The 22,374-nt window shown below is 35.7% G+C and overlaps 2 protein-coding genes across 14 annotated transcripts in view; one reads left to right on the top strand and one right to left on the bottom strand.

Annotated features, from left to right (window-relative positions):
- Window positions 1-15,379, top strand: part of SNX14 (sorting nexin 14) — a 72,461-nt gene extending 57,082 nt beyond the window's left edge. For 11 of the 13 annotated variants that reach the window (XM_059701053.1, XM_059701043.1, XM_059701045.1 and 8 more), the window contains 10 exons: window positions 1,265-1,365; window positions 3,907-4,018; window positions 7,097-7,137; window positions 7,280-7,399; window positions 9,578-9,701; window positions 9,969-10,133; window positions 10,311-10,406; window positions 12,801-12,892; window positions 13,946-14,002; window positions 15,174-15,379. In XM_059701053.1, the coding sequence (XP_059557036.1) occupies window positions 1,265-1,365; window positions 3,907-4,018; window positions 7,097-7,137; window positions 7,280-7,399; window positions 9,578-9,701; window positions 9,969-10,133; window positions 10,311-10,406; window positions 12,801-12,892; window positions 13,946-14,002; window positions 15,174-15,212 (947 nt within the window). In that variant the 3' untranslated portion in view covers window positions 15,213-15,379. Of the gene's footprint in view, window positions 1-1,264; window positions 1,366-3,906; window positions 4,019-7,096; window positions 7,138-7,279; window positions 7,400-9,577; window positions 9,702-9,968; window positions 10,134-10,310; window positions 10,407-12,800; window positions 12,893-13,945; window positions 14,003-15,173 lie in introns of those variants that run through there. The other 2 variants (XM_059701051.1, XM_059701055.1) reach the window with 2 other exon arrangements.
- Window positions 15,380-20,825: 5,446 nt separating this feature from the next.
- The window catches only part of NT5E (5'-nucleotidase ecto), a 64,191-nt gene continuing 62,642 nt past the window's right edge, over window positions 20,826-22,374 (bottom strand). Inside the window, exon 10 of the mRNA XM_059701058.1 lies at window positions 20,826-22,176. The gene's annotated coding sequence lies outside the window, so the exon portion shown is untranslated. The remainder of the gene's footprint in view (window positions 22,177-22,374) is intronic.

The raw sequence follows: 22,374 nt of genomic DNA on the forward strand, positions 1-22,374 counted from the left end.
ATAATAATATTAAAATGTAAAATATAGCTGTTTTTAAATTATGTCTTAGAAAAGGTTCTCTGTCCAATTTGATTTTTGTTTAACTTGATGTGTGGATAATTTAAACCAGGCATTTCAGAGTTGTTCTTATTTTACCATTACCTTTCTTGGTAGACATGTTTACTGTGCATCATAGCAAATGTTTTTTGGTGTAAAGGATGATGCTCCAACCAACTGAACCACCCAGCCAGGGCCAAATATCTGGCAAATGTCTTAATTTAGCTTTTATATTTAGACATGGAAACCAAACTTGTAGATGAATGCTTCTTTTGAGACTAGATCAACCAGAAAAGGGGAGCATTTTTCCTTTTTTGTTCTTCTCCTCTCCCAGTCTCTCCTATCTACCCACTTATATTAGTTAATAGCAGGGATATAATTATGAAGTATTTCCAATAATTTTGTATGCAGGTTGGTGGGTTTGATTTATGTATTCTGAATTCTTTTATTTTAGAAAAACTCTGTGTAATGTCCCCTGACCCAAAATCAGGTTGGTTCTAAATTGAGAAGGGCAGGGAACCTTCAAGAGCAAATCCCATGATAAAGAGATTATAGGAAGCTAAAAAAAATGCAGGGTTCCACTCCATACTTTTTGCCTACATTTTGATGTTGTACTTGTCTTTAAATTATTTTCTCTTTGTCTCTGCCAATCTCATGCAATGCTGTCCTTGTCTTGTTCTTTCTCTGAGAACTTTTCCTTTGCTTTAGAGTTGAGAGAAGATCATTTATCTTCATACTTTAAAATCCCAGATTAATCAAAGTTGGATTCCCAGCAATATTTTTCCCTTTCGGTACTAAAATTTCCAAAGTCAGCCCTGTCTGAGGAAGTACATCCATGGTTTTTAAATTTTGTTTATAACCTTATATGGCATTGGCAATATAATTTTTTTCCCATGAGAGAAAAGGTATTTCGTTAGTAAGATTTTGTCTAATAAAATTCCACTGATTTCAAAATAATCTCATGATAATTTTTTGAATCTTTTAAAAAAAAACTAATATAGAAGGTTAAATATATCTGTGTCGGTAAAAGAGTGGTGATATTTTGGATATCAGTAGATTCAAGTTCTTTGGTTTGAATTTCTATGCTCTCTTGTTTTGCCTTTTAAAGGATAATGACACATCTCTACAAGGCAGCATTGTGGCTATTAATTGGTTGTAGTATATTATAAATTAGGTTTTTAAAGTAGTAGCAGAATATAGTAATAACTTTCATATTTATTAATTTCAGGCACATTTCCTGATGCCCAGCTTCCTTCCAAGAGAATCATTGGTCCCAAAAATTATGAGTTCTTAAAGTCAAAGAGAGAAGAATTTCAAGAATATTTACAGGTATAGCACCAACTTAATTTAGAACATTGCTTGCTAATTATAGCATTCTCTGATTTGTCTTTTTTTCTCTTGTATATATATGCTTTGCTTTACAAATACTCATCAATGTCGATTTATAAAATTCTTTTATTTAAATTTTTTATGTGAAGATGAATTATTGTCAAGAGTATATATATATATTTTTTAAAAATATATTTTATTGATTTTTCACAGAGAGGAAGGGAGAGAGATAGAGAGTTAGAAACATCGATGAGAGAGAAACATCGATCAGCTGCCTCCTGCACATCTCCCACTGGGGATGTGCCCGCAACCCAGGTTCATGCCCTTGACCGGAATCGAACCTGGGACCACTCAGTCCGCAGGCCGACGCTCTATCCACTGAGCCAAACCGGTTTCGGCAAGAGTATATTTTGAAAAAATTTATAACTAATGAAATACCAGATATTTTCCTAAAGGAAAGAAAGTCTTATGTTAGGCTTAGTTTTGGTGTGGGAAGTTAAAGTAAAGAAACAAAAACTTTGGTGTAAAAGATTAAATACATTCTAAGAATACAAAATAGTTTTTGTTATTTTTGTCTTATTCTTTGATTTTTTGTTCAGCACTTTCTGAACTTCAGAATCTTCCCTCCTGTTTATTCCTTAATTCTTTTCCTTTTTAAATTTGAAGGTGTTTTTCCAGTTTTTTGGGATATCTTGACTCTACTATTTACCACTTGGAAGTGAATTCTATTTTTCTCAGTGTGTGATCATTGTGTTATGTAAACAATGCAGTTGCTATATTTTTTTCATTATTGGTACATTCAGTTTAAAAGTTACTTGCTTGAGACTTCTCTAAAATTAATAACCATCTTTCTTTAATCAAGTGCATAATACCAGAGTGGATATTTTTGTTTTATTTTTTTAAAACAGCTTTCTTATTTGGACATGCAATTTTGTAGTTTTTATTAAGTGTTAACTCAGTTAAATTTGGTTACCTTATAGCCAAAAATAAGTACTTGATAAAATAAAAATATTCAACAGTATAAAGAGGTATTTAAATTTTATTTTCTGTATTTGAACTGTTGAATACTTTAACTCAGAAAGCATTTTTTGCCAGAACCGGTTTGGCTCAGTGGATAGAGCATCGGCCTGCGGACTGAAGGGTCCCAGGTTCGATTCCGGTCAAGGGCATGTACCTGGGTGGTGGGCACATCCCCAGTGGGGGGCGTGCAGGAGGCAGCTGATCGATGTTTCTCTCTCATCAATGTTTCTGGCTCTCTATCCTTCTCCCTTCCTCTCTGTAAAAAATCAATAAAATGTAAAAACAGAAAGCATTTTTTATATAATTTTTTTGGTGGTATAACAACTGAAATATGAATGAACTATTTACTACAAGGATATCTGAACACAACACATAGTAGTGTTAACCAGTGTCTTTACTGATATCATTAACTCATTATTGAACCAATTCTTTCTAAGAACTCTAGAGGACCTCATTCTAGAAGAAATATTTTCTGGTAATATGGAGTTAAAAGTTACATTATTGGTACTTTATCTAATACAAGGTGGGGTAAAAGTAGGTTTACAGTTCTATGGAAAATGATACAATAATTAATAAATAATAATACAAGAATAAACTGTTTTGTGTACTTACAACTGTACACCTACTTTTGCCCAACCCTGTAGATTTGTGCTCATTAAGTTTTGTGACTCTTTTGTAGTTACAAAACTGAATATTAGGCAAGATTGGGTTAGTTTTGGCTTTAAAGTTTTGGCTATATTCTTACAAGTCAGTATGTCTTGTAAGAATACAGTGTTACAAGAAGACTAGTCAACAGATTTACCAAGTTATTTCACATTTCTACATTTAGTTTTTGCTAACTTCTTTATGCCAACTTCTTTTAATTATCAAGATAGTTGTATGATATTGTAATAATTGTGTTATAGTTGAAAAACTGAGAAATAATATTAGCTAATGTTTAATTTTCCTTCCTATGTATCAGGTAGGTTTTAAATGCTTTATATAACAACATTATAAAGTAGGTAGTGTTATTTTTCATTTTATGCATGCAGTAACTGACTCTTAGGCAATTTAGGAACTTTTCTAGGGACACCAAGTTAACACATAGAAGAATCAGAATTAAAACCCATTCATGTCTGACTGTAGGTTGAGGGCTTATCTGCTATATGACACTGTTATTTCTATAAATATAGTTTTACTATTATTTTTGATATATTTTTATTGATTTCAGAGAGGAAGGGAGAGGAAGATATGGAAATATCCATGATGAGAGAGAATCATGGATTGGCCACCTCCTGCACACCCCGCTACTGGGGATTGAGCCTGCCAACCCAGGCATGTGCCCTGACTGGGAATTGAACCTGTGACTTCCTGGTTCATAGGTTGATGCTGAACCACCGAGCCATGCCAGCCAGTCTCTAGTTTTATTATTATTCTGAATATGAAATAGCTTTTGAAGATTTAAAATTGCTTTCTTGGTTTAAAATAGTTTTGATTATCCTTCTAGATATTTAAACTTTTTTCTTATTTTGTTCATTCAAGAAACTTCTGCAGCATCCAGAGCTGAGCAATAGTCAACTTCTGGCAGATTTCCTCTCCCCCAATGGTGGAGAAACACAATTTCTTGATAAGATACTACCAGATGTAAATCTTGGTAAGTTGAAGTAGAGAATCATATAAGGATAAACATAAAAGAATCAGCATTTTCAGATTAATTTAGAAAAAGGGTTTATGTAATAAAGGACTTCTTATATACTGTTAGTAGGACTATAAATTGGAAACCACTTGAAAAAAGTTAAATGATAAAACTAAATGACCCAGCAGTTCCTCTCTGTGATATATACTCATCTACATATATAATCTAATAATAGACAAACATGGTAATTGACTGTACCTTCGCTATGCTTCCCATTGGCTAATCAGGGTGATATGCAAATTAACCGCCAACAAAGATGGCAGTTGATTTGCATATGTAGGCGCAATGCTGGGAGGTGAAAGGGGAAGGATGGAAGAAGCTGCCTGTTGCTGACAGTGATCTGAAACCCAGGCGGCAGGCAAGAGCCGGGTAACAGGGCAAAGGTGGAGAACCCAGGCTGCCTTTGCCTGGCGCGAATTATGCAGCTGGGAGAGGGGCATCGGGCTGCTGGGAGCAGGGTGGGAACTTCCCGGGGTGGGCATTCAGGCAGCCAGGTGTGGGGCTGGAACTTCTGCCTCGTTGCCATGGCAACGTGGCAGAAGTTCCCGCCCTGTAGCTGCTTGCTCATTCACTTACTCGCTCATTCATTCACTCATTCACTCACTCATTATTCACTCACTCACTCAGCAGACCCTCTCAGGTCCCTGGCACCAGGACAGGCACTGAAGGTGAAGCAGGATAAGACAGAGCTATGTCCTCAAGATGTAATTCAGTAGGGCAAAGCAGGCACATGAATGGGGCAGTTGTATGCACAGATGCACTGTACTGGGTTCGGTAAGGGCTGTAACTAACGCCAACTTTGTTCTCTTGATAAAATGGGGCCTCGGGAGCCAGGCTGCCCCAAGCCTGTAGGCCTGTGCCTAGGCCAGGAGCGGCCGGGGTCCCGGAACATGACAGAGGGTGCAGGTCGGGCTGAGGGGTCTGGCCCCACCCCTCACCCCCCCCACCCCCGAGTGCACAAATTTTTGTGCACCGGGCTACTAGTTATATATATATAAAAGCCTAATATGCGAATTGTCCCTGTGGGAGTTCGACTGGGAGACCGATTGCTTGCTATGATGTGTGCTGACCACCAGAGAGCAGTGCAAAACAAAGGAAGGCCCCAACCGGCAGCCAAAAGGCCCTGATCGGCCCTGATCTCCAGCCAGGCCTAGGGATCCTATCTGTGCACCTGGCCTCTAGTATATTCATATTTAAGGATGTTCATAGCAGCATTGTTTATAATAGCTCAAACTGGAAGTAATACAAATGTTCATCAGCAATAGAATGGACAGATAAATTATGGTAGATTCATAAAAGGAATACCTATAGCAATGAATACCTATAGCATGTAGCTTGCAGCAGTGTCGATAATCTTAAAAACATATTGAATTAAAGAAGCAAGGCACAAAATAATATATATAGCATGATTTCTTTTATATAAAGTTAAATATAAACCAAGCTAATATAATCTGGAAAAGTTTAAATAAAATTGTTAAAGATACTAATGGAAGAAAAGAAGTATTTCTCAATATATTTTACATAATGCAATCTTAAGTCTATGTAGACCTATAGGAATTAAATATTACAAGTAGGCATTTAGCTTTTATCTGTATTTTTATCTCTCCAAATGAATATATTTAGTTGAGCCAACATATTTAGTATGTGTGTGTGTTTGAGGTTTCTTCTTATCAGGGGAAATAGTAGAGGGGATAGAATTGGGTAGACCTGGTTACTGAAGGTTTGACTGAAGGAGAAGAAATATTCAAGCGAACCAGGTTTCTATTTAAACAACTGGATGAATGCCATTACTTGCTGATACAGGGAATAAATTAAGAGCAGTTCTGAACTTGCTGAGTTTATAGAATTTAATTGATGTTTTATAAGGCAGAAGAGGCCAAGAGATAGGCAAGGAGTAGATTTGAAAGTTATTTGAAATAAGATTGAGCAAATCATTTGGCTCAAGAAGATCATGTACTAGAGAGAAAAGCATAGAATGAAGCCCTGTAATTTAATGACATTTGGAAATTCTAAGAGGGAGGAGTGGCTTATGGGGGTACCAAAGAGAAATAGCCTGATTGGATGGTTGAGTGGTTTGCATGTCGTAAAACAATTTCAGTTTCTAATTTCTATTATTATCTCTCTCCCTATTGCCATAAGTCTTTTTTCTAGATTGAACTGAAAGAAATTTAAGTGCTATTTATCAACTTTGACTTATTTTTACAGTCATTTCTAAATGCTTGAGAAAATCTTAAAAAATTTGATATTTTATAACAAGGGAACCTAGAGATAAAATCAAGAAGAAATTTTGGTTAAACAGGATTAGAGTGTACTTAATTGAAAATGTTGAATATAGGCTACTCAAATAGCCAATTTAAATGTAGCAATTTTAAAACTTTTTTCTTTTGATGAACTTTTGTATACTTTTATATACCTTTATATATTCACCATTGTTTAAAATCTTTTGAAAAACATTTTTAAAAATATATTTTATTGATTTTTTTTTTTACAGAGAGGAAGGGAGAGGGATAGAGAGCTAGAAACATTGATGAGAGAGTAACATCGATCAGCTGCCTCCTGCACACCCCCTGACTGGGGATGTGCCCGCAACCAAGGTAAATGCCTGGACTGGAATCGAACCTGGGACCCTTCAGTCTGCAGGCCGACGCTCTATTTACTGAGCCAGACCAGTTAGGGCTGAAAACCTTTTTTATAGAAAATTTAATATATACACAAAAGTAGAGAAATTTGAATAATGAACTCTCTACTTTATTTCAACAGTTATCGACACTTTGCTTGTTCTGTCTCTTTCTCCACCCCCAACCCCAATTGGATTATTTTACAATAAATTCCAAATGTTGTATCTATAAATAGTTAAGTATACCATAGTTATTGTAGATTTCTGTTAAGTGTGAAGTGGGCAATTATACATATTTCTTACTATTTTACTTTTTACTTGGCAGGTGAGTATTTAAAATTACCTAGTGAAGTATTCATATAAACAATTACAATGTATATTATCCCTTCATAAAATTAATATTTTACTTTTAATTACAGGGAAAATTATAAAATCTGTTCCTGGAAAACTAATGAAAGAGGTAAATAACTAATTTATGTGTATTCTATAATATGATAGCTAAAAGCGTATTTAAATATTAATACATCTTAATGGGCTGTGTGATATTGAAAATCATAATCTTAATTTTTGATTTTCATACTGCGATCTCTGTATTACCACAGAAAGGTCAGCATTTGGAACCTTTCATCATGAATTTCATTAATTCCTGTGAATCTCCAAAGCCTAAGCCATGTAAACCAGAATTGACCATTCTCAGCCCTACTTCAGAAAACAACAAGAAGGTATGAACATTACCTTAAAGAGCCGTAAGTCTGAAGTTGTCTTACTTAAGAAGATTTTTCTATTATAGGGAGAATCCTGTGTTAATGAAATGGATAGTACTTTTAATTTTTTCATATGGAGATCAGTTATACAGTGTAAGGAGGGTATTATGAATTAGTTGCTTGGTTATTTAACAGGTTAAATATTTCTTTATTTGCAGACTTCTACCATTACTATATTTGGGGGATTTTTTTTTATACTCATCCCAGGATAGTTTTTCTATTGACTTTTAGAGAGAGTGTGGAAGGGAAGGAGGGGAGGGGAGGAGAGAGAGCGAGAGAGAGAGAGAGAGAGAGAGAGAGAGAGAGAGAGAAAGGAGAGAGAAACATTGCTGTGAGAGACACATCGACTGGTTGCCTCACACACACCTCTACTGGGGCTAGGGAATGAACCTGCAACTGGGGTACGTGCCCTTGACAGGGAATTGAACCTATGACTCTGGTCCAAGAGCTGATGCTCTAACCACTGAGAAAACCAGCCAGGGCTGGGGGATTTTTTTATTTTTTTATTTTTATTTTTAAAAAAATATATTTTATTGATTTTTTACAGAGAGGAAGGGAGAGAGATAGAGAGTTAGAAACATCGATGAGAGAGAAACATCGATCAGCTGCCTCCTGCACATCTCCTACTGGGGATATGCCCGCAACCCAGGTACATGCCCTTGACCGGAATCGAACCTGGGACCTTTCAGTCCGCAGGCCGACGCTCTATCCACTGAGCCAAACCGGTTTCGGCAAGGGAGGATTTTTTTTTCCTTTCTTTCTTTCTTTCTTTCTTTCTTTCTTTCTTTCTTTCATTCATTCATTTATTTATTTATTTATTTATTTTTTTATTGCTTAAAGTATTACAAAGGGTATTACATATGTGTCCATTTTTTCCCCCCGCCCTAGACAGTCCCCTAGCCTCCCCTATCCCCCAGTGTCTTATGTCCATTGGTTATGCTTATATGCATGCATACAAGTCCTTTAGTTGATCTGGGGGATTTTTTTAAAAGTGGTTTTCTGAGGTTATAAATCACCAACTTCCAATAATCAAGAAGTTACTTGCTAGAATGTACTTATGTTTATTTGATGGTATTACTAATGTTAATAGTTTATAAAGTATCTTATCTATTCATTAAACAAATATTTTATTGTGTGCTTACTATTGAGTGTTAGGCACTGGGAATAATATATATTCCCTATCTGTAAGTAGCTCAGTTTATTATCAGAGTAGGGCCCAGCCTCGGGCCCATCTTCTCTCCCAAAACACCTTCATTTTTGTTGTTACTATAACTTTATTGTTGGTAAACAGAAATAGAGTTGATTTTTGTGTATTGATTTTTAATTCAGTAATTTTGCAAGACTTGTATTAAGTTTAGTAATATATTTATTAATGCTTTTAGATTTACAGACTTATCTGCAAATGATGGCAGGTTTTATTTCAATTATGACTAGGATCTGCTATATAAAGGAAGTGATTTCAGTGTTTCACCATGCAATAGTACATTTTTCATAGATATCCTTTATGGGGTTTAGGAAGTTTACATTTTTATTTATGCTATCCTTGTCAGGTTTTGGCATTGAGTTAGATTTACCTTTTTCTTTTAGCTGGTAGAGTTATTAGAATTATTAGTTTTTTAAATAATTGATAGAATTTGTTGGTAAAGTCATCTAGACCTTGAGTTTTGTTCGTAGGAACATTTTTTTTTTACAACTAGATTTAATTTTGTTAATGATTATAATCTCTAGGTTTATTATTTTATGAATTAATTTTTGATAGGTTATATTTTTCAGCGAATTTTTCATTTTATCTAAAGTTGAAAATCTTTTGGCCTAAAGTTGTCAATAATATTCTTTTTATTTTCTCTGACATCATGAGTTATGTCCCCTTTTGTTTGTGTTTTCTTTTCCTTATCTTTTTTCATCAGTCTTGCCAAAGGTTTTGTCCTTTGGCATTATTGATTCTTTTCTAACTTTTTTTAGTTCCTTAATATCTGCTATTTTATTATTATTATTGAGAATAGACACTTTTTACATAGTTTAACGGTAAGTAGGGTTAAGATTTAGTTGAATTCCCTCATTCATAATTCTTCGTATCTTGTTTTTTTTCACATTAATCAAAGTCTTATCTCTTTATTATTTCAACTTTTACTTTAGCTTTTCAATGATCTGTTTAAGAATAACGCAAACCGTGCTGAGAATACAGAAAGAAAGCAAAATAAGAATTATTTTATGGAGATGATGACTGTAGAAGGAGTTTATGATTACCTGATGTACGTAGGTAAGACGGATATGGTTACTATTAAAATCTGTTTTTCATTCATGATTTATATTTCTTATGTGATGTATATTATTGCTCTTAAGTATTGCCCTGTTATAATATTTTTAAAAATTGAAATTACTTTCTTTTAAGAATTCAATACCATTGGCCTTGGACATATTGAAGTTTACTAGTGTTAACAAATAAAATATTGACCATTTGTGTTTTTTGTATCGGAAAATGTTAAAATATATATCTTAAATGAAGTATTCCATGTGATCCTTTCAGGACGAGTGGTTTTCCAAGTTCCTGACTGGCTTCATCATCTCTTAATGGGAACTCGAATCCTCTTTAAAAACACCCTGGAAATGTATACTGACTACTATATTCACTGTAAACTACAACAGTTATTTCAGGAGCACCGTTTGGTCTCACTTATAACACTTCTCAGAGGTTTGTATTTTCTCATGTTTGTTTTATGTTTTGTGTGCTCTTAATGATTTTAGTCAGATCTAAAAGAGTGAGAAGTCTTGTTTTTATTTGGTTTATTAGTTTCTCTCCTATGAGGAAATAAATACTTTGTGTAAGATAAGTGAAAATTGCAGCAAATATTTATTTTTCTCTTTTTAGATGCTGTATTCTGTGAAAACACTGAACCTCGCTCTCTCCAAGACAAGCAAAAACGAGCAAAACAGACTTTCGACGAAATGATGAATTACATTCCAGGTGTAATATTTAAGAAGTAGTTTAGTATAGATAAACACCACTTTGAGGTGAAATGTATAGTAATTATTTAAAGCTAATTTTTACTCTGAGTTTTCATTTTAGAAATAGTTCTAAGGGCCAATTAAAATTCATTCATTCGTTAAATAAAATTTGGTTTTATGATGATAGCACTAAGAACTTTAAGACAATGCTATTTCCATGCACACAAATAGACAGATTCTTTTGGTAATATAATCAGAGTAGTTAGTGGGACAGTTGGAGCCCTGCTGTCCACTCTATCATGAGAAGAGCTATGCTAGTGTGTATGACTAAAAATAAAAATTCATTCCCAATTTATTGAACACCTTACATGTGCCAGACACTGTGCAGAATGAAAGGGATACAAAAATATACTTGGATAGCTCAAGTCTAGCAGGAAGACAGACATGCAGTCAAAACATACATGTGAATAGAGTCATGTGTCTCAAAGGGAAAGGATGATCACCTCTCCCGTAAAGGAGGTAGGCTCAGGCCACTAAGTAAGTGAATGGTAGTCACCTCTTACTGAGATGGGAAATACAAGGAAAAAATGTCAAGGGGTCAAAGTAGAGGATACTTGGTTAGGGCATTTTAAGTGTGAAGTGCCTGTACATTATTCAGGAGGAAATGGCTAGCAGTAAGCATTTAGCTGTCCAAGTTTGGGAATTGGAGGAATGATGGTACTAGGACAGATATATGGGAGTCACGTGTGAGGGATAATAATGCCTGGGGAGAAAATATAGAGAAGGAATTCAAGAGGGCTTAGGACTGTACCTTACAGAATTCTCATCATTGAAAAATTAGTCCCAGAATAGTAGTTCTGCTACTCTGTGTGAGGACATTTAAGTTAAATCCCTGGTCTGAATGTAAAAGTGAACAAAAGCTATTTTTGAGTAAATCTTCTGTAGGTAAATGATGAAATAATTTATTACCTGTTTCATAATATGATATAGCATTCATGGTTTTAACAGTGTTAGTTTTGCTATTCAGGAACAACATGGAAAGCCAATGAATGTAATAATTTGTTATTTTGCTGAGGCATAATTGAATCACATCTACTTGAAGACTTTCATTTGGGAAGGAGTAATTTAGCTAGTGAGTAAGCTTAGCATGTTATTCTGTTGCCTTTTACTCCTCATTTCTTAGTGACTCCTGAAGGATCTGAAAGGATTATTTATTTTTGTCTGTTATGCTCCATGCATATTAACTGGGAAATTCTATGTAGTATTGGTGAATTAGAGGATTAAAAAAGATCCATATTGGGTTACTTACATAGCTTAAAAATATCAAGGATCTGCTATGCATCTTGTAAATTAAATTTGGCCTTTGCCTCTTAGGGTTAGATTTACCTCATAGAAACAAACCTAAATGGAGAATTTTCTATGAGCAGCATTAAGAGTTCCATGATGATTGGGGGGAAGGGACAAAATATTTGAGCAACTTGTTTACTTATGAATGATTTTCTTTTCCTGTTTGGGGGAAAACATTCAGCAGAGATTTTAATAAGGACTGACTTTTTTGGGTAACACGTGATACATGACACTTTCTGGATCCTCAATTAGTGTTTAAACATTTCCTAAAAGGATTGTTCTGTGAGATGGTTAATAGTAATTATGCAAATAGTACAGAAACAAAGTGGTCATATTCATTTAGGAAAGTCTATGTTAAAAATTAAATTAAGCCCTAACCGGTTTGGCTCAGTGGATAGAGCATCAGCCTGCGGGCTCAAGGGTCCCAGGTTGGATTCTGGTCAAGGGCACATCCCCAGTAGGGAGTGTGCAGGAGGCAGCTTATCGATGTTTCTCTTTCATCGATGTTTCTAAGTCTCTATCCCTCTCCCTTCCTCTCTGTAAAAAATCAATAAAATATATATTTAAAAAAATTAAATTAAACATTTTTTGATATTAAGATATTCAAATATGAAAATATATATTAAAATTAGGGGCCATCCTCTTCCTACTCTCCAGAAATAACTGTGTGCACCAGTTGGTGTTAATTCTCACAGACATTTTTCTGTGCATTTCTATATATGTATGTACAAATGTATAGACATAATTTTAGGATTTCATTTTGTTTTCCCTGAATGGAATAATACAATATGTATTGTTTTCAAACTTTTATCCCTTAATAATATAGAGAGATTCCTTTACTGTGACATTCCATATGCTTGCAATATGCTTTGTGAATTATGACTCTCCAAAAAGAGGATCCTGATACTTCATTTCTCAACCTGACCACAGAACCCTTGCAGAAACCCTGGTTTAGAAAATTCTGATTTAGTGTTTGCATAATATCCAGGAAACAGGGTGGAGATTTTAGTTTATGAACTAGTTAATGATGAGTCACTTTATAATATAAAATTGCTTTCTTGTTTAGATGTGATTGTCAAGTGTATTGGTGAAGAAGCCAAGTATGAAAGCATCAGGCTTCTATTTGATGGCTTACAGCAGCCAGTTCTCAACAAACAGGTAAAATTCATTAAAGCAGGTTGACTAGAGTTGGCTGGGTTTGGGGAATGGCACAGTAGGGGGCCTGGTATATTATTAACTGTGAAGTGACACTATATTAAATCAAGGCAGCATAATTCAAACATTCAAATAGAAAAAAGTGTGTTTTGTTTGTGCTACACTTGTTAGGTAATTACTGTTTTTATTTAGCATGATTTGTTTTGATTTATTTATTTATTTATTTTTTTAATATATTTTATTGATCTTTTACAGAGAGGAAGGGAGAGAGATAGAGAGTTAGAAACATCGATGAGAGAGAAACACCGATCAGCTGCCCCCTGCACATCTCCCACTGGGGATATGCCCGCAACCCAGGTACATGCCCCCGACCGGAATCGAACCCGGGACCCCTCAGTCCGCAGGCCAACGCTCCATCCACTGAGCCAAACCGGTTTCAGCTGATTTGTTTTGATTTAAAATAAACATTCATTGTAGAAAAATTGGGATATACAGAAATTTCATGAAATAAAGTAAAAATTTAAAAATTGAGAATTTCACCTTTCAGATAACATAATTTCTTTAAAATTTCTTTAAAATTTTTGTTACATATAAAATGAGTTATGAGGCATAATAATAAACTGTCCACATGTAAACACATGAGTATCTAACAATGGACTTAAGAATAGAGCATTATCGTCCTAGCCAGTTTTGGCTCAGCAGGTAGAACATTGGCCTGCAGACTGAAGGGTCTTGGGTTTGATTTTGGTTAAAGGCACATGCCCAGGTTGTGGGCTTGATCCCCAGTAGAGAGGGTGCAGGAGGCAGCCGGTCAGTGATTCTCATCATTGATATTTCTATCTCTCTCCCTCTCACTTTCTTTCTGAAATCAATAAAAATATATTTAAGCAAAATAGAGCATTATTGATACTATTGAAGCTACTTTTGTGCTTGTTTTATATTGTCAGTTCTATTCCCTGCCTTCCCATTTAGAAGTAACCACAGCCCTGAATTTTGTGTTTCTCAATTTTTATGGGTTTGTCTAATGCCTTAAAAAATTTTTTTTTGGTGCTTTAGCTGACTTATGTTTTATTGGACATTGTGATACAAGAGCTGTTTCCAGAGCTCAATAAGGTAACTAAAAATCAGCAATTTTATTCTTTGCTATTAATCATATACTCTGACATTTATTTTAATAGGGCCATAAAAATTAAGAAAATCCTTGACTATGATCCTTTTAAATATGAACAACCTTAACAAATAGATCTTTGTACTTTCTTTATTCAGTGTGCTCAAATGTAGAATGGATTTTGGTGGCAGGAACTGAATAGCCTTTGCCTTAACTTCATTCCTTCCTAATTAAAAGCAGAAAGGGACACTATACCCCGTAGTCTTTCCAGAGGAAGGTGTGAGGTTAAGTCCCAACACTAGCATGGCCAAGTTCTCCAGGCTGTCGTCAGCAACACTGAATGCTGTGTGAGTCAGACTTGAGTATTTTTGAAGCAGCTGAATTTTAAAAAAGGATGGTAATTATTATCATTATATTGACTCTTGAGGATTTGGAGGTTAGAGCAAAGATTTAAGTTATTTTTTACTGTTTATATTTTTCTGACTAACCCCTTTGGTCAGATGAAATAACTGCTCTTCAAGGGTTTGGTATAGCATTGAAATACCAGTTTCATAGAGTAGAAGAATTCAGATTTGAACTATTTACCTATTAGCTTTCATTATAGTAATATTATATATATATTAAAACAGGGTAGCAGTTATGGACATTTTATATTCAATTTACATGGAAATGAGTACAGAAAACCTTCAACTGTCTGTTTGAAATTTTATAAGGTCTGTCCCCATACCTTACCATTTTTCTCATCTCTAAAACATAAGGCATATACCAACTAATTTCTTTGTTATATCTATATTTATAAAAGCCTAAGCAACCGTTTGACTGGTAGCTATGTTGTGCACTGACCACCAGGGGTCAGATGCTCAATGCACAAGCATGGAAACCTGGAACAGACTGATGAATCTCAGAGGGAAGCCGGGAGGGGGAAGGGCGGTAAGAGATTAACCAAAGATCTTACATGCATATTAGAGGCCCGGTGCATGGATTCCTGCACTGATGGGGTCCCTTGGCCTGGCCTGCAGGGACCTGGCTGAAACCATCAGTCCGACATCACCTGAGGGGTCCTGGATTGTGAGATGGCAATATTTGTGTCTTAGGTACACTGGAATTGTGGAACTGTTAGGCAGTTCATAAATGAACCTTATTGTCTTTTATTAAATGGACTTATTTTTTCTTTAGGTACAAAAGGAAGTTACCTCTGTGACGTCCTGGATGTAAACATTTGGATTTGGGATAGAATAACCAGTTAAAATTTCTGCTGTGCTAATGTAGTAGAAATATACTGTTTTTTCTTTTACTTTTGTATATTCTTGTATATATCATGTAATTCTGTCTCTGAGATTTTTTTGTTTTAATAAAGACTAACTTAATTATGATTGAAAGTGGTTTGGTTTCATAGCCTTTTTTTTTTTTTTAAATATGATTTATTGACTTTTTACAGAGAGGAAGGGAGAGAGATAGAGAGCCAGAAACATCGATTAGAGAGAAACATTGATCAGCTGCCTCCTGCACATCTCCCACTGGGGATATGCCCGCAACCAGGGGATATGCCCGCAACCATGGTACATGCCCTTGACTGGAATCGAACCCGGGACCCTTCAGTCCACAGGCCGACGCTCTATCCGCTGAGCCAAACCGGCTTTGGTGGTTTCATAGCCTTTTGTTTTACATTTGTTATTTAAATTCTATTAGAATATATGTCACTTGTTGTATCCATTTTTTAAGAGATAATTCATAATCCTCTTCGGGCAAACAGATAAGGCTGACAACCTTTGTATTGTATCATTTTGAAAATAATTATGTTTAGTGTGGAGAAATAGGGGTAAGATATTACTTGCTTTCTTATTTAGAGTTAATATATTTTAGGAGGTTTATTTCCCCTTTTTCTTCTCTTTCTACATAGTTAATTGTGTATCTATAAAGAAGACATCCTTTATGAATTTTCCAGAGCAAACAAGGGACTTCTTGATTTTGTTGGATGAGTGACAGGTTATAGCCTTTTAGGGGTGAAAACTGAGATATTTGTAATTGTGTGGTTACAACTACATTTCAATGAATGGATGTAACTATATTCCAAAAGCTTATAGGTATAAGAAATTTAGTTAAATAGATTTTTGGTTTATGTTGTCAGTTGTCTCTCCAAAAGAAAAATGTAGAATTCACTGTTATTACTTGAGGAAAGTGAATTTAAATGATTGTTTTTAGAAATTCAGTGTTTAGAATTCTACTTACAATTCTTTCTCATTCTTTGTTTTTCTCCTTGAAACAAATTTGTCTTTCAAGATTGAGCATTTTGTGTTTGGTTATTGGTTGTAGTGTTCATTCAGAATATATTTATTGAGTTTCAGCCATGTATTAGGCACTAAACTGGGTTATTTGGGGACTCTGAAATATAATTTGGAAAAATAACTCGTTTAATGATATGCACTTATTTTTTCAAAGGCTTCATAAAATGATCATTAGCTGTTGTAAGTTTTTGAAAAGATTTTATCTGTACTATTAAATATATCTATATATTTTTTATTGATTGATTAAAAATATTTTTAGAGAGAAAGGAAAGGAGAGAGATTGAGAGAGAAACATGGATTTGTTGTTCTACTTATTTATGTATTGAGTGGTTAATTCTTGTATGGCTCTGACCTTGTAAAGAATCCACATCCTTGGCATATTAGGATGACGCTCTAACCAACTGAGCTACCTGGCTAGGGCCCTATTATATTTTTAATTACCTGAAAATTGTAGAATATATATGAGTTTCTGAAAATCAGTGCTTTAATATTAAGCCTTAAACATTTAGTAATTTCTCAGGGACAGGTAAAAAATTAATTAGGCTACTACCTCTTCACATTTAAATGTATAACATTTTGAACATTATTTAAGATGTCAATGTGAACTGGAAAAATAAGTATAGCAGTATTTATGACATCCTTACATACTTGCTTCTAAATTGTGATATTCTGTTTATTTAGATGAGAAAAAAGTTATGCATGTATAAGTCTATTTGGGCTGCCATTACAAAAATACCATAGACTATGGGTAGCTTAAATAACAGAAATTTAATTTTACAGTTCTAGAGATTGGGAAGTCTAAGATCGGGGTGCCAGCATGGTAGGTGTGCTTAGGTGACTCCTGTGGGCCAGAGTACGGGAAGAGAAAGAAAAAAAGATCTATCCTTCCTCTTCCCCTTTCCCACCTCCTCCTCCTGCTGCTTCCTTTTCCTTCCTCTTCTCTCCTTCCTTCCCTTCTACTTCTCCCACCAGTCCTATTGGAATATGGCCCTTCCCTTATGACTCATTGAACGTTAATTATTTCCTGAAAGCCTCATCCCCAGAATGAGTAACATTGGGGTTTAGGGCTTCAACATATGAATTCTAGGAGGACACAATTCAATCCATAGCAGTTGGTGAGCTCTATTTAAAGAAAATGTTTAATTGAAAAAAACAAAAACATAAAAATAAAATGTGACGTATAAAAGTCTTCACATATAAAATCAACAATTCACATTATAAAAGAGGAAGGAACTAGATGCAATATCATTGGCCAGGCATTTTATATACTTGATCACATTTCATTATCCCTCACAGTAACTGTGAGATGGCATTATTTCTATTTTATAGGAGAGGATGTTGAAACCAGAGAGAGGGGTGAGGTTAGACTTAGATCTGTCTCTCTAGTTTTCATGATCTTGTCAGTGTTTCCCCATGAAAGGAGCTTTTATTTCCAAAAGTAGTCACTTTCTGGATCCCTATAAATAGTATGTTCCCCTGGTATATTGCAAATATTTTACTTTGCACTTTCCTTTCTATCCATCTTTATATAAAGAGTGTCCTCTACTATATGAGCTTTCACATTTTTCAAATGTGTTATTGGTATTTCTGATTAGGGGGATAAAATGAAATTAAACATATGGAAAGCACTTTGAAATTCATAAAGGTCAGAAGATTATGTTACAAGTATGATCATTTAGTTATAGATATCAGAAGATTCTGATAAATGGTTGAAAGATAGCACTTAAATAACCATTTATTGACTTATTAAAAACCATTAAATTTTTTTTAAAATATATTTTTTATTGATTTCAGAGAGGAAGGGAGAGGGAAAGACAGAAACATCAATGATGAGAGAGAATCATTGATTGGCTGCCTCCTGCACACCCCTCCCTGGGGATGGAGCCCGCAACCCGGGCATGTGCCCTTGACTGGAATCCAACCTGGGACCCTTCTGTCTGCAGGCCAATGCTCTATCCACTGAGCCAAACCAGCTAGGGAAAAAACCATTAAATTTTACAATAGAATATAAACAAGTCTATTTTGCCACTCTTCTTAGCAAACTAATGTTATATATAAGTTGTAATTTCAGATACAGTCAGCATTAGAATAATAATGACTGAGCAAACAAATCTTGCTTGTCCACTATATTGTACTTCATGTATGGTCTCTCTCATGTATTTAAGAATATCTTTAACAGTGCTGGGTACATAGAGGAGAGATCTTTAACCTGAGGCCTCTGGGCCCTTAGAAGATGGTTAAATCCAGTGAAAAATCGTGTTTTTATTTCAACATATTGTTTCATTTCAAGTAATGGATATGGCTGTATTCCAATAAAACCTTATTTTCATCCAGCAGTGGCAGGCAGGGTTTAGCCCATAGGCTGTAGTTTGCTAATCCCTGATGTAGAAAAAAAGGGAGAAGGGAAAAGAGATACTGCTGGAAAAATTGGAATCCTCTTTATTTTAGGGAGTAGGGGAAGGAGGCTACAGAATTTAATCATTGGAAAAGTCAGCCATCCTTTTTGGGGAAGAGTTAATTGGTCTTTTGGTTTTAGAAGGGTTAGAATAAGAGTCAAACTGCTCTGCACAATGAAAAGGGTGTTTGTGTTTGTAGGTGGTGAAATTATATTCTTTGTTTTCTCTGGAGGAGATGATCCTGGAGAAAAGGACTGTGGCTTTTCATCTAAGTGAAGGGGGTGGCACAGGGGTCTGAGAGAGGGACTTATGTGCGATTCATTCAATTCAACAAATGTGTATTTAACCTTCACCATGTGCCAGTTTTAGATGTTAGGGATATATTTGTGCATTTATAAGCGTACATTCAAACTGAGGGAGACGCAATAAATAATAAGTGAAGAAACAGTATAATATGTTATAAAGTAAGTGTTGAGAGGAAAATAAACTGAGAAAGGAAATAGAGTGGTATGGGTACAGGGTTACAATTTTAAATAATGTTGGGTGGGACACTGAAGAAAAGAACCGAAGGGGGTGAGAAATCAGCCATGCAGATTGAATAGTTAAAAGAAGTTAAGTGCATAAGAGATGCATCTGTGTGGACACAGACAAGATACAAATAAGTTTAGGGTGGCAGGCGAACACCAGAGGGATAAACTCGCGGCCCACGGGCTGCATGTGGCCCACAACGAATATGTTTGCGGCCCAGGCAATGTAATGTGATCAAGATGGTATGTAAGAAACATTTTAATAAAAATTTTGTAACTTAATCTTTACAATATTTTGATATACATTATTAATAATGAACTACAATGTTTGCTAATGACTGATTACTGTAACCGTGTTGCATTCATTTCCCTAATGCACCTTACGCGCAGGCGCACCATTTCTCTCCGCTAATACTAGCAGCGAATATTCTAGCAGCCAATTTCCACATCATTAGTCTTGACGTATTTTGCTTTCGGAGAACAAGAAAAATAGGTTTGAGTTATGCTTATTAATTTGTGCAGTTATTCAGTGTCTGGTAAGTTGATATTCAAGAAAAAAATTTTTATTAAAATGTTCTATTATTTTGTTAACAATTACTCATTTATTTCAGCCCTTTGTATTCAGCATGTCTTGATCAAAATAAACCTATGTTTCTATGAAAATTGAAGCTTTTGGTTTTTTGTGGCCCACATAAACTTAAACCTTGTTTATTCAGCCCGTGTTAGCCTTTGAGTTTGACATGCTTGCAGCGGTCGCCAATTGTGGTCCGTGGTTCACTGGTGGTCCTTGAGGTCCGAAAGATTGGCAACCCCTGGACTAGAGAATGGGACTACTAAACTCTGCAGACTGTTGAATTGCTCAACAGTCGTTTTAATTTATGTGCAATAGATTCTCAAAACCTTAGAAGGAACCAACCCTGTCAGCTTGATCTGAGACTCGAAACCTCCAGAACTGAGATGATTATCTGCTGTTTAAGCCACCCAGTTTGTGGCACTTCGTTACAGTAGCCCCATGAAATGAATCCAGGACCTTTCCTAATTTAGGCAAACTTAGCCAAACATCCATGGAACTGCATACTCCCCGAGGGAACAACTTTTTCTAAAGGACAGCTGTTGGCCGCCTAAGCTTTCTTCTAGAAAGCCAACTCACTGTCTCAAGTTGCTGAAGGCGCTCCGCCACCAAATGGATTTTGTGTGTCTAATTGATTAGAGTCTATTGTGTCATCTGTACGCTTAAAGATTCCTAAATGCACAACCAGTTCAGATAAATCAATTAAAATCCCCAACACTAATGTGGACCTTTTTTATTTCTAGTAAACCATTACAGGCCTCAAAACAGTTTCTACATCAGATTCTACATATGAAAGCCAGAAAGTGTAGTAGTCTTACTTAAAATATTCTTTACTTACTCTTCTCGCCTCCCTAAAAATTACATATATTTTTCTTTCCATTTTTGGGGTGAGAAGGGGGACAGGGAGGGTTATTGATAGCAAGTGGCCTATGATCAAGGGAAATGATGTCAGTAAATTGTCAGTTTTCTGTCAGTCAGAAATAAGTTTTCTTATTGTCTTGGGTTATAGATGTTCACTAGAAAGAAGAAATAACTACCAAAGACAAAGAGCCTATCCTCAATTTTATTGTTTGGAATCTGCAATTACAAAGTTTTTTGAGGTCATTTCTTAAACCATTGCACAACACATGCACACATATTTAGAAAAGTTATAAAAATGTTCTTTAAAGTTTGGGCTCTAGTAGAATTTATTCTATTTTACAAGTCCAAGCATAAAAAATATACCCCAAATGCACTTCTAATTTTCCCTACAATCTTTTTTGTTTTTATTTTTATTGATTTCACAGAGGAAAGGAGGAGGAGAGAGGGATAGAAACATCAATGATGAGAATCATTCATCGGCTATCTCCTGCACGCCTCCTACTGGGAATCCAGCCCGCAACCCAAGTATGTGCCCTTGACCAGAATCGAACCTAGGACCCTTAAGTCCACAGGCTGACGCTCTCTCCACTGAGCCAAACCAGTTAGGGCTACCTACAATCTTACTGACATTATTTATAGTGAATGTGTATATACATAGAACTGAGGACATTATTTTACTGCCACAACCTTTATACAGATGTTATGACAAGTATATTCTATGTCAAGGGTACTTAATATTTGTAAACATTAAGAAATAAACATTCCCTCTCCAAACCTCTAGCTACTGTTTGCTCACTATTTTTAACTTTTTTATACACATAAATATATTTGGAAATGTGTATAAATCACAAACATACAGTTCAATGGATTTCACACACTGGACAAGCCTGTCACCAACCAGATAGACATGGAAAACTGTAGCACCCCAGAAACTCCTCCCATACTCCCTTATGGTCCATACAAGTTTCTGTTTAGTTTTATTTTGTGGTCATTGTAGGTGCTCTTTCTTTCTTAGGTGCTTACTGTTTTCTAAGGTGAAGATTTCCCTTTCTCATTGGATCATGCAACACTGAGCAGGTTCACATGTTCCCACAACCACCTTTGGGCAAAAATCATCTCTTCAGTCTGGGTATTTCCTGAGCATCCACTCAGAGGGGCCCACGCCCAGGTAGGAGCTCTCATATCTACTAGTAGACTTGAGAATGACTTCAGAGTGACTGTTCCGGGTTGGAGGCAGAGCTGACTTCAAACTGCTGCTGTACACCGTTTTTAAAAATCAACCCTTGTCTCCCCTCAAGGTGTGCCACGACGGGGGAGTGTGTGTGTGTGTTTGTGGTGTGACTAGAATAAGCACAGTATTGGCACTTGCTGGGGAGGTTTAGAATGACACTTGGTCTAAGAAGGTTCTCTTCTCATGACACCTTAAAATTAAGAAGAAAGGAAAGAGCACAGAAGCAGAACCGATGGAATCTCGTAAACAGTTAATGCCGTGTGCCAGGCACTATGCTGCTACTCTCAGGAAATATCTATGTAAGAAACCTCGCCGAAACCGGTTTGGCTCAGTGGATAGAGCGTCGCCTGCGGACTGAAGGGTCCCAGGTTCGATTCCGGTCAAGGGCATGTATCTGGGTTGCGGGCACTTCCCCATTGGGGGATGTGCAGGAGGCAGCTGATCGATGTTTCTCTCTCATCGATGTTTCTGACTCTCTATCCCTCTCCCTTCCTCTCTGTAAAAAA

The sequence above is a fragment of the Myotis daubentonii genome, chromosome 6 (genome assembly GCF_963259705.1).
Source record: "Myotis daubentonii chromosome 6, mMyoDau2.1, whole genome shotgun sequence".
Taxonomy (NCBI): Eukaryota; Metazoa; Chordata; class Mammalia; order Chiroptera; family Vespertilionidae; genus Myotis; species Myotis daubentonii.